The 12,645-nt window shown below is 40.8% G+C and overlaps 1 protein-coding gene across 14 annotated transcripts in view; it reads left to right on the top strand.

Moving 5' to 3' along the window:
• The window catches only part of LOC139756701 (uncharacterized), a 378,118-nt gene that overhangs the window by 315,975 nt on the left and 49,498 nt on the right, over positions 1-12,645 (top strand). For all 14 annotated transcript variants that reach the window (XM_071676382.1, XM_071676380.1, XM_071676379.1 and 11 more), the window contains one exon: positions 6,407-6,620. In XM_071676382.1, the coding sequence (XP_071532483.1) occupies positions 6,407-6,620 (214 nt within the window). The remainder of the gene's footprint in view (positions 1-6,406; positions 6,621-12,645) is intronic.

The following is a 12,645-nucleotide window of genomic DNA, read 5'->3' as shown; positions in this document are numbered from 1 at the left end:
AGGTAAATGCAAGAGTTTTGTAGAGAGGGGCGAGTATGCAGTCTGTTGAGGATGAGAGGGCCTGGGAAGTGATTCAGTTGTTGTTCACCGCTGATACAGCTCTAGTGACTGATTTGTGTGAGAAACTGCAGAGGTTGGTGACTGAGTTTGGAAAAGTGCGTGAAAGGAGAAAGTTGAAAGTAAATGTGAACAAGAGCAAGGTTATTAGGTTCAGTAGGTTTGAGAGACAAGTTAGTTTGAATGGGGAAAAATTGGAGGAAGTGAAGTGTTTTAGATATCAGTGAGTGGACTTAGCAGTGGATAGAACCATGGAAGCAGAAGTGAGTCACAGGATGGGAAGGTGGTAAAGGTTCTAGGAGCAGTGAAGAATATGTCGAAGGAGAGAACATTATCTCTGATAGCAAAAATGGTTATGTTTGAAATAATAGTAGTTCCAACAATGTTATATGGTTGCAAAGCCTGAGCTATAGATAGGGTTGTACGGAGGAAGATGGATGTCTTGGAAATGAGATGTTTGAGGACAATATGTGATGGTTTGATGGAGTAAGTAATATGAGAGTAAGAGAGATATGTGGAAATAGAAAGAGTATGGTTGAGAATGAGTGAGGAAAGATTGACAAAGAGGATATATGTGTCAGGTGGAGGGAACAAGGAGAAGTGGGAGACCAAAGACTGAACCTTAGAGGGAATATCTTCACTTGGCCCCCTTCTCTGTTCCTTTATACAGGAGAAGAAGTCAAGCGGGGAGTGCTCATCCTCCTTGAAGGCTTTGATTGGGGTGTCTGAATGTGTGTGGATGTAACCAAGATGAGAAAAGAGAGGCAGGTTGTATGTTTGAGGAAAGAAAGCTGGATGTCCTGGCTCTGAGTGAAATGAAGCACAAGGGTAAGCAGGAAGAATGGTATGGGAAAAGTCTTGGGAGTAAAGTCAGGGGTTGGTGAGAGGACAAGAGCTGAAGCTGAAGCAGGACTTGTGGGAGTGTGTGATTGAGAGTAAGAAAGTAAATCTTAGATTGATGTGGGTAAAACTGAAGGTGGTTGGTGAAAGATGGGTGATTATTGGTCCTTATGCACTTTGTCATGAGAAGAAAGATCATGAGAGGCAAGTGTTTTGGGACCAGCTAAGTGAGTGAGTCAGCAGCTTTGGTTCATGAGACTGGGTATTAGTTATGGTTGATTTAAATGCAAAGGTGAGTAATGTGGCAGTTAAGAGTATAATTGGTGTACTTGGGTTATTCAGTGATGTGAGTGGAAATGTGAAGAGCTTGTGAACTTGTGTGCTGAAAAAAAGACTGGTGCGTAAGAGTACCTGGTTTAAAAAGAGATATACACAAGCATACATATGTAAGTAGGAGAGATGGTCAAAGGGTGTTATTAGATTGTGTTAATTGATAGACATGTAAAAGAGACTTTTGGATGTTTATGTGCTGAGAGGGGCAGCTGGAGGGATGTCTGATCACTATCTTGTAGAGGGAAAGGTGAAGATTTGTAGAAGTTTTCAAAAAAAACGAGAGAATGTCGGGGAGAACAGAATGGTGAGAGTAAGTGAACTTGGAAAGGAGACTTGTGTGAGGAAGTACCAGGAGATATTGAGTGTAGAATGGTAAAAGGTGAGAGAAAAAGACATGAGGGGAGTGGTTGAGGAGTGGGATGTATTTAGAGAAGCAGTGATGGCATGTGCAACAGATGCATATGGCATGAGAAAGATGGGAGGTGGGCAGATTAGAAAGGTGTGAGTGAATGAAGAAGTAAAGTTGTTAGTGAAAGAAAAGAGAGTTGTTTGGACAATACTTGCAAGGAAGGAGTGCAAATGACTGGGAGGTGTATAAAAGAAAGTGGCAGGAGGTCAAGAGGAAGATGCAAGAGTTGAAAGAGAGGGCAAGTGAGAGTTGGGGTGAGAGAGTATCATTAAACTTTAGGGAGAATAAAAAGATATTTTGGAAGGAGGTAAATAACACTCGTAAGACAAAAGAACAAATGAAAACATCGGTGAAGTGGACAAGGGAGGAAAGTGATAACATGTCATGATGAAGTGAGTGTTTTGAAGGTTTGTTGAATGTGTTGATAGACTGGCAGATTTAGGGTGTTTTGGTTGGGGTGGTGTGCAAAGTGAGAGAATCAGGGAGAATGGTTTGGTGAGGAGAGTAGGGGTGGTGAAAGCCTTGCCAAAGATGATATCCTGCAAGGTAGCAGGTTTGAATGGTATTGCAGTTGAATTTATTAAGAGGATGACTGTGTTGTTGATTGGTTGGTAAGGATAGTCATTGTATGTATGGATCGTGGTGAAGTGCCTGAGAATTGGCAGAATGCATGTATAGTGCTATTGCACAAAGGCAAGGGGGATAGAGGTGAGTGTTCAAACTACAGAGGCATAAGTTTGTTGAGTATTCCTGGAAAATTGTAAAGGAGGATATTGATTCAGAGGGTGAAGACATGTACAGAGCATCAGATTGGGGAGGAGCAGTGTGGTTTCAGATGTGGTAGAGATGTGGATTAGGTGTTTGCTTTGAAGAATATGTGTGAGAAATACTTAGAGAAACATGGATTTGTATGTAGCATTTATGGATCTGGAAAAGGCATATGACTGGGTGGATAGAGATGTTTTGTGGAAGGTCTTTATTTAAGAGTGTATGGTGTGGGAAGTAAGCTGCTAGAAGCAGTGAGAAGTGTCTATCAAGGGTGTAAGGCATGTGTTTAAGTAGGAAGAGAGGAGAGTAATTGGTTCCCAGTGAAGGTTAGTCTGTTGCTGGGGTGTGTGAAGTCCCCAGGTTGTTTGATTTTTTTTATGGATTGGGTCGTTAGGGAGGTAAATGCAAGAGTTTTGGAGAAAGGGGCGAGTATGCAGTCTGTTGGGGATGAAAGGGCCTGGGAAGTGTCACTTGTTGTTCACCAATGATACTGCAGTGGAGGCTGATTCGAGTGAGAAACTGCAGAGGTTGGTGACTGAGTTTGGAAAAGTGTGTGAAAGGAGAAAGTTGAGAGTAAATGTGAATAAGAGTAAGGTTATTAGGTTCAGTAGGGTTGAGGGATAAGTTAGTTGAGATGTGAGTTTGAATGGAGAAAAATGGGAGTAAGTGAAGTGTTTTAGATATTTAGGAGTGGACTTGGCAGTGAATGGAACCATGGAAGTGAATCATAGGGTGGTAGAGGGGTTGAAGGTTCTGGGAGTGATAAAGACTGCATTGAAAGAGAGAACATTACCTCGGAGAGCAAAAATGGGTATGTCTGAAGGATAGTAGTTCCAACAATGTTATATGGTTGCGAGACATGAGATATAGATAGGGTTGTACAGAGGAGGGTGGATGTGTTGGAAATGAAATATTTGAGGACAATGTATGGTGTGAGGTGGTTTGATTGAGTAAGTAATGAAAGGGTAAAAAAGATGTGTGGTAATAAAAGGAATGTGGTTGAGAGAGCAGAAGAGGGTGTGTTGAAATGGTTTGGATAGATGGAGAGAATGAGTAAGGAAAGATTGACAAGGAGGATATATGTGTCAGAGGTGGAGAGAACAAGGAGAAGCAGACCAAATTGGAGGTGGAAGAATGGAGTGAAAAAGATTTTTTACAATTGGGCCTGAACATGCAGGAGGGTGAGAGGCGTGCAAGGAATAGATGGAATTCGAACAGTTCGTTATACCAGAGTTGACATGCTGTCAATGGACTGAACCTGGGCATGTGAAAAGTTTGGGGTAAACCATGGAAAGGTCTTTGGGGCCTGGATGTAGGGAGCTCAGCTCCCTCCTTTGTTCCATCTTTGGAAAGTAGTACAAGTGGGGTGGATTTCCAGCCCCCCAACTCCCAACACTTTAACAACATTCAGGGGAGATTTAGGCAGTATTCTTCTTCACATTTTACTTGCTATCTGTCTGTTAATGCCCCTCATTCCTGTGGGAACTCCTTCAAAAGGGTGGCTTCTGCAAAAGAAGTCTCCAAAACTGGTGAACTCCACTGCCACTTCTTATCCTTCTGTGCCTCACCCTAAACAGGCCACTGGCTAAGGACAACTCTAGTGCATTGTTTCCAGAGGCTTTTAAGTTATGTTCCTAACTATTACTTCTTCCTAATGTGTCTTCATAATGGTTTTGCCTAAAGTTCTGGTCTCCCCTTCCCTTGAAACCTATTCTGGTTTCATTTCTGCTTGGAATCCCACAAAGCTGTTCTTTGCAAGTTAAGCACACCATCATTAAAAGAAAGTACTGTATGCTGCTTTTACTAATGAATAACTAAACTCCCTTTGATAGGTATTGTGTTAGACTTGGAATTGCAAGAAAAATTTCCACATTTAAACTAATTTTTTTTATTTTAAATCAAACTTTCTGGAGAATGCCCTTGAAATCTAGATATACAGTTAAAGTGTTGAACTCTGTAATCAAGGACTCATACATTGTTGGGTATGTTATTTGAGAGGAGAAACTTAATACAAATAAAGTGATACTTAGAGAAACAGAGGAAAAAGGATATTTTTTTTTTTTTTTATACTTTGTCGCTGTCTCCCGCGTTTGCGAGGTAGCGCAAGGAAACAGACGAAAGAAATGGCCCAACCCCCCCCATACACATGTATATACATACGTCCACACACGCAAATATACATACCTACACAGCTTTCCATGGTTTACCCCAGACGCTTCACATGCCTTGATTCAATCCACTGACAGCACGTCAACCCCGGTATACCACATTGCTCCAATTCACTCTATTCCTTGCCCTCCTTTCACCCTCCTGCATGTTCAGGCCCCGATCACACAAAATCTTTTTCACTCCATCTTTCCACCTCCAATTTGGTCTCCCTCTTCTCCTTGCTCCCTCCACCTCCGACACATATATCCTCTTGGTCAATCTTTCCTCACTCATCCTCTCCATGTGCCCAAACCACTTCAAAACACCCTCTTCTGCTGTCTCAACCACGCTCTTTTTATTTCCACACATCTCTCTTACCCTGATGTTACTCACTCGATCAAACCACCTCACACCACACATTGTCCTCAAACATCTCATTTCCAGCACCTCCATCCTCCTGCGCACAACTCTATCCATAGCCCACGCCTCGCAACCATACAACATTGTTGGAACCACTATTCCTTCAAACATACCCATTTTTGCTTTCCGAGATAATGTTCTCGACTTCCACACATTCTTCAAGGCCCCCAGAATTTTCGCCCCCTCCCCCACCCTATGATCCACTTCCGCTTCCATGGTTCCATCCGCTGCCAGATCCACTCCCAGATATCTAAAACACTTCACTTCCCCCAGTTTTTCTCCATTCAAACTCACCTCCCAATTGACTTGACCCTCAACCCTACTGTGCCTAATAACCTTGCTCTTATTCACATTTACTCTTAACTTTCTTCTTCCACACACTTTACCAAACTCAGTCACCAGCTTCTGCAGTTTCTCACATGAATCAGCCACCAGCGCTGTATCATCAGCGAACAACAACTGACTCACTTCCCAAGCTCTCTCATCCCCAACAGACTTCATACTTGCCCCTCTTTCCAAAACTCTTGCATTTACCTCCCTAACAACCCCATCCATAAACAAATTAAACAACCATGGAGACATCACACACCCCTGCCGCAAACCTACATTCACTGAGAACCAATCACTTTCCTCTCTTCCTACACGTACGCATGCCTTACATCCTCGATAAAAACTTTTCACTGCTTCTAACAACTTTCCTCCCACACCATATATTCTTAATACCTTCCACAGAGCATCTCTATCAACTCTATCATATGCCTTCTCCAGATCCATAAATGCTACATACAAATCCATTTGCTTTTCTAAGTATTTCTCACATACATTCTTCAAAGCAAACACCTGATCCACACATCCTCTACCACTTCTGAAACCACACTGCTCTTCCCCAATATATATATATATATATATATATATATATATATATATATATATATATATATATATATATATATATATATATATTATACAAACTGAATAAAAGAATAGGGAAGATGTGTTTTGGAATAATTATCTTTTTGCTTTATCTTCCTGAGAGAAAAGAGAAGTGGAAAATAATGCAGTTTCAAAAGGTTAGGAAAGATTGGAGAACAAAGAAATGTACCTTGTAAAGGTAAATAGCAGAGTGTGTTATTGTTGCACAGAGGAATGTACTTGGGTAATTGCATTTAAAAATGCTGTCAGTACTTCCACAGAAGTGAACCATGAAAGTGGCTTTTAAGATTGTCACTGATTGCATGATTGTTTTTTTGATGATTTGCCATTTGGGATTGAAGCTTAATACAAGAAAACAAAACTATCGCTTGGAGAAAGCAGACCACTGGGCAAAATTGTCTTGCATTTGAACATGCAGTATATTTTTTGTGCTGTCATATGTAACTAAACATATAAGCCTCTTCCTATCTTGAACTGTAGTGCCAAAATTTTTGACAGGTGACTCCTTTCCTGAGATGTCTCCTGGTAGCAGCTGCTCATTTACCTCTGGAACACCTTCATCTGATCATCGCTTTCCTGATTTCATAGCTGAAAAGAGTGGGAGTGGCTCATACTATGGGTATTCGGAAGATGATGATTCTTCACTGGACCGACCTATTAGAACCAACTCAGTTGGATCAAAACCAGAGCAGTTTCGAAGCCGGAAAAATAGGTAAGCCAGTTGAATTTTATGGGAAGTTTCTTGTTTTGCCTTTGTAACTGTTGAAGCATGATGAGATTATTTTAGTAATGAAATAGACATTGATGGCTCTTGCATGTCAGAAAGGTAACATGAGGATCTTTGCTTAGCATGGCTGCCTTGAAACTGCAGATAAATTTGCCTCAAAAATGAAGTTTGTGGAAAAGACAATTCATCCATTTGATAGAATTTATGAATTATGCCACAGAACTTCTGTAGAGTATTCTTTGGGGTCTGTAGGTATATTTATACCTATTGGATATTTTGTTGAAGTATAAGTGACATTTATTTGATTGTTTTGAAGTTTTCCTACTGATAGGATCATAAAAGAGTGAGAAATCTTTATATGTTTTTTAAATATACATAATATACATTTGGGATGGCCTGCAAGGGTTTAATTATCTGTCCATGTCTTGGTCATCAGGACCAAGACTTTACTACACCCAAGGCTGTGACCTCCCTGCCCTCACCTAAATCTAGGATCAATCTCCACCAAACTCAGATATTTGCCTCATTCAGATTTACACCCCACATCCATACCCAACCATACCTCAAGTCTAACCCTGTGGTCAAAACAACCTCCAAGTCCATTCTTTTATCTCATATCCAGTTTCCCCTTCTTTAGTATGTTTCAAAATTCACTCCCCAAAACTCTGTACTGTAGCATTGTGTAGAAAGTATTTTTGGAAAGGAATAGTATGGTATAATCTAGGAATGGTTTGAAATTATGAATATTCACAAAGTGCATTGTAGTTGGCAGCAAGTCCCTGGGTTTATCAACAGCATTTTAGAGGGACTGTCAAGCTTATATACTGTTCGCTCACGTCATGTCAGAGTGTATTGATTTAGCTCCTGTACCTCAGAGCTGTCTTTCTTCAGATTGATAAAGCTCAGGTGTTACTGGGCTCTACCTGCACCACAAGCAAAAAGTTACCTTCATTGAAGTTGTATCATCATCACTGGATTAAAAGAATACTGTCTCATCACAGAACTTTCACACCTAAAGAGTTGTTCCTTTCCCTGCTCCTGATTTAGAGCAGCACTAAAGCTGCAGGAGTCCCCAAAAAAGGGGTTCTGGGGTAGTATGTCATTATTCGTGACCACTTTTTTCTTTCTTTCACTCTTGTTTGCTGTTTTTCATGCTCATGAGGTAATGCCAGGAACAGATGAAAAACAGGCCTCATTTGCTCATTTTCATTCTCTGTGTGTCATGTGTAATGCACTGAAACCACAGCCTTCTTTCTACAACCACCCCCCCAGACCTTTCCCCTTGTTGCTTCACATGCCTTAGTTCTGTCCATTGACAGCACATCGCCCCCTGTGTACCACTTCACTACACTTCTCTTTTCTCATCATCCACGTCTTTCACCCTCGTGTGTGATGAGTCCTTGAACACTTAGGTTTTTTTCACTCCATCCTTCCATCTTCAGCTTGATCTCTCCCTTCTCTTTATCCCCAACTGTTTTGACACAAAATATCCTCATTGTCAACATCTCATTACTCATTCTATCCACATGTCCAAACCATTTCAGCACACCCTCTTTAGGTCTTCTTAATGCCACACCTCTCTCCTACCTTGTTATTACTTATTCGGTCAACCTTCCTCACACAACATGTTATTCTTAAACATTTAATTTCCAACACATTTTTCCTCCTCTGTACATCCTCATCTAATTGTCCATGCCTTTCATCCATCCAACTTCGTTGGAAGTACTTTACCTTTAAATATATCCATTTTTGCCCTTCCAGATTGTGATCTCACTTTCCATAATTCTTCAATTCTGCCATAACCTTCGCCACCTCATTCGCTTGATGACTCACCACTTCATGACTCTTTTCCATTTTCATGGCTCCATGTCATCCCTCAAGTATCTAAGAGAACCCTTTTCCTCTAGATTTTCTCCATTTAAACTCAAACCCTAACTGACTTATCTCTCTGTAGTGCTAAAACTAATAACCTAGGTTATATTCGCCTTTACTCACAACTTCCACCTTTCACGCACTTTTCCAGACTCAGATGCCAACTTTTGCTGTTTCTTATTTTAATCTGCTACCACATCCATGTCTCAGCAAACAGGTGACTCACTTCTCTAGCCCCCTCACTCCCTACCTTGCAACCCTATCCATAAATAAATTAAAAAGCCAAGGTGACATCACACACGCACACACTGCAGACCCACCTGCACAAGAACCACTCGCACTACTTTCTGCCTTCTCCTCGTTGCTTATAATGACTTTCTTCCCACATCATGTATTTGTAATATCATCCATAAAGCATCCCTGTCAACCCTATCATTTGCTTTCTCCAGATCCCAAATTGCTATATACAGGACCTTCTGTTTCTTTAAGAGTTTCTCACACACATTTTTTAAAGCAAATATTACCACTGCTGAAAACATATTGTTCCTGTTGACAAAGAGGATGTATGTGTCAGAAGTAGAGGGGACAAGGAGAGGGGGGGAGACTGAACTGGAAAAATGAAGTAAGTAAGACTGTGTGTTCTGTGCGCTAACATACAGAAAGGTGAAAGGTGTGCTCAGGATAAGGTGAATTGGAGTGATGTGATATAAAGGGGGCAATGCACTATCAGTGGAATGAACTAGGCACATGAAGCAGTCAGGGAAACCATGGAAAGGAATGTTGGGCTCAGTTATGGATAGGGGGCTGTGGATTTGAACAAATGAGGCCTTTTCTTTTCCTGAACCTGTCATTACCTTGCTGACACAGGAGGTGGGGATTGTTTGTCTTACTATCTGTTTATATCTCTGATGCCTGTTCCCCTCAGGAACTCCCATGAAGGGGGAAGTCACTGCAAAAGTATCTCCCATATCCCTGTCTTTGCTTGCCTCCCTCGCATACACCATCCTGTGCATTCTTCCTCCATTTCTCTCCCTCCAGTACTCTTCCACTCTATTTCCTCTGCGACAGATGGTCTTCCTCTTACACCAACCCCTTTAATCACACTATCATACACTCTTTGTAAACTCCCCATCTTGCATTATTTCCACATGCCCAACCACCTTAAAGTATTACGTTTCACCTACTCTGTCACTACAATTCATTCCCATTGCATTCCCAGCATTACCAGATCTGTCATATGCCCCCTCATTACTTTCCTCATTCCATCTAGTCATACCATATGCTTTTCTTAGATGTCTCATTTCCACAACTTGGATTCTTGACCCTGTACTGTCACAATTTTCCTTTTGCTTTGCTCACTGCTGCCCTAGTTCTACAAGTTCTATACCTATCTTCAATTATATTAACTCCAGTGAGCCAAATTCTTCTATTTAGGGGATTTTATCTTTCACCAATGGGAATAGGTGAATTCATTCCATATAGGTTGTGGGAAGATTGAAGCCCACACATTCTCCATTCTGATTGATAGAGAATAAATTATCTACCACCACACCCATAATCCTGACGGCAGTTACCACTCTCCCACTCTCCTAATGTTCTGGATCTGTTTTTCACCACTAATCCTTCATGCTGTAACTGCACATTCTTGAACCCAGTTGCTTCTTCTGACTACACTCCCATCAATGTACCTGTTTTAATGGCATCTCCCCTCCCTCTAAATGTAAGTATTGGTACCTCAACAAAGCCGACTGGAATAATTTGCAAAAATTTGTTTCTGACTTTCTTTGGGTAGATTACTGTCTCCTATGTGGTGATGCCTCTGTCTCTGCCAGATGCAGTATAGAGGTTATTGTTATGGGAATGGAAGCATTTGTCCCTTCTCTCTCCAAGATAACCTCTTTTTCTAGTCTGTGGTTCAACTGTTCTTATCCTGAGGCTATTCAGGCAAGGAATCAGGCATAACAGGCTTGGAAAAACTCTCCTTATTCAGCATGTATCACTGCCTGTAATCATTGTGAGTACATTATCCATGAGGCAAAGCATTCATTTATTTAAAGGAAGTGCAATAACCTCTCCTCATCCAATGATAGGCTTTTGGTCCGTATCTAAGGGCATTGCTAAAAACTTTTGTCATTCCACCTTTCCCTTCAATTTTCTTTTTGGGTGGTACTATAGCTGTATCTCCCATAGACAAAACAACTCTCTTTGGTTCTGTGCCCCTTCCTATAACCTCCTTTTGAACTGTCCAAAAAACACGGTCTTTGGACACAAGAATGTTTTATGATCTTGATGGCATCCATCCTTGAATACTGAAAGAATGTACCTCTGAATTTGCAACTGCACTTACTCGTCAATTCTGTTTCTGTTGAAAAACCTGAACTTTTTCTTCTTGGAAGTGTTCATCGGTATATCCCTTCCCTAAGGAGGTTACCATTCTAATCTCTTTAACTGTCGTCCTGAAGCTTTGATATCTACTACTTCCAAAGTCTTTGAACACCATCTTTACTCGTATATCCTTAAACATCTTGAATTTCATGGTCTTCTCTTATTACCAGTTTGGCTTTTAGAAGGCAAGATCCACTGGTGATATTCTTTCCTATCTTATTGATGTCTGGTAATCATCCCTGAAAGATTCTGGGAAATCCCATGTAGTTACCCACAACATATCCAAAAGCTTTTGACAGGGTGTGGCATTGGGGTCTCATCTTTAAGCTCTCCTCTTTTGGCTTCCCTCTTTCACTTTGCTCCCTCATAACCAGCTTCCTCTCAGGCTGATCTGTCTCTGTGTTTGTTGATGGATCAGTCTCTTCGTTTCTCTGTCAACAGCCATATCCCTAAGGTTCTGTCCTATGATTTCCTCTCTTCCTTGAATAACCAAATGTACTAATATGTTGATGACTCAACACTGCATTCATCCACTTCCTTCACTACTGCTTTTCTCACTCGATCTGCATTTCGTCTCAACACAACTTCCTAAGTAAACTCAGACATGGATAGGTTATCTCAGTGGTAGATGAAATCTGATTAAGTTTATTGCCTTCAAGACTTAGTTTCTATCCAGCTCTCTATCGAAAATTCCTCACAGCTTTCCTCTCTCCTTTGATGAATTTGTAATTGTACCTTTTGACTCAATAAACATCTTTGTATAAGTGTAACGTCCACTCTTTCTTGGAAACCCAACATTATGGAAATAGCTAAGTCTGCCTCCAAGAAACTGGAAGCCCTGTGTAGAGGACTGGGGTCATGGTTAATGCAGACAGCATACATAAATTTAAGAAGTTGTTTAGTATTAGAAAATGTTCAAAAGATGGGGCCTCATAAGTAAAACTCTCTACAAATATATGATAACAAATAGGTGATTGTAATTACTCACACACAGGACAGGAACCTAGGAACACTGAAAGATAGGTGTCCAGGTTATTGAGTGAAGCTGTAGATGGAATATGTACTGATATAGACAGGAATTAGCAAAATTTATGGTCTCGTACATGAGAATTTTAGAACAATGCAGAGCATGAAGGATTAGTGCTAATCAGCTAAGAGGTGGATTTTAGAGAAAGCTGGAGATGCAGATGTTGTGAACAAAAACTGATGGACTTACCTAGAAAAGATTTTAACAAATGCTTAAAGGTCTTGACTCATACAAGAATCATGGTCCTGATGAAATATCACCATATGTGCTGAAGATGTTTGCAGATACACTAGGTAGACCTTTTGAGATACTGTTAAGGGTGTTGCTGGATAAAGGCAAAGTGCCAAGAGAGTGGAAAAGAGTTAATGGTATTCCTGTCTATAAGAAAGAGGCACTGAACTACAGACCAGTCTCCTTAATGATTGTGGTCTGAAAGGTACTGCAAAAGTTCATCAGAAAGTAAATGATAATTTTATACAAGGGCGACACAGATTTAGGGAAAGGAGGTCATGTGTAGTGAACCCCTTACATTTCTGTAAAAGAGTGATCTCTGTCATAGACAAAAGAGAAAGCTGGGAATAACATTTGTATTTTTACTACCAGAAAGCATTTGATGCTGACGCAAGGAAGGCTGATTGAGAATCTGGAATACAGGAAAGGATTTGGGAACACTCGTACAACCTCCATTGAATAATAGACCATCTTTGTGGAAGGGTGCAAATAGCA

Source organism: Panulirus ornatus, chromosome 23, assembly GCF_036320965.1.
Source record: "Panulirus ornatus isolate Po-2019 chromosome 23, ASM3632096v1, whole genome shotgun sequence".
Taxonomy (NCBI): Eukaryota; Metazoa; Arthropoda; class Malacostraca; order Decapoda; family Palinuridae; genus Panulirus; species Panulirus ornatus.
Note: the sequence above shows the minus strand (reverse complement) of the source record. Positions and strands in the feature narration are given on the sequence as shown.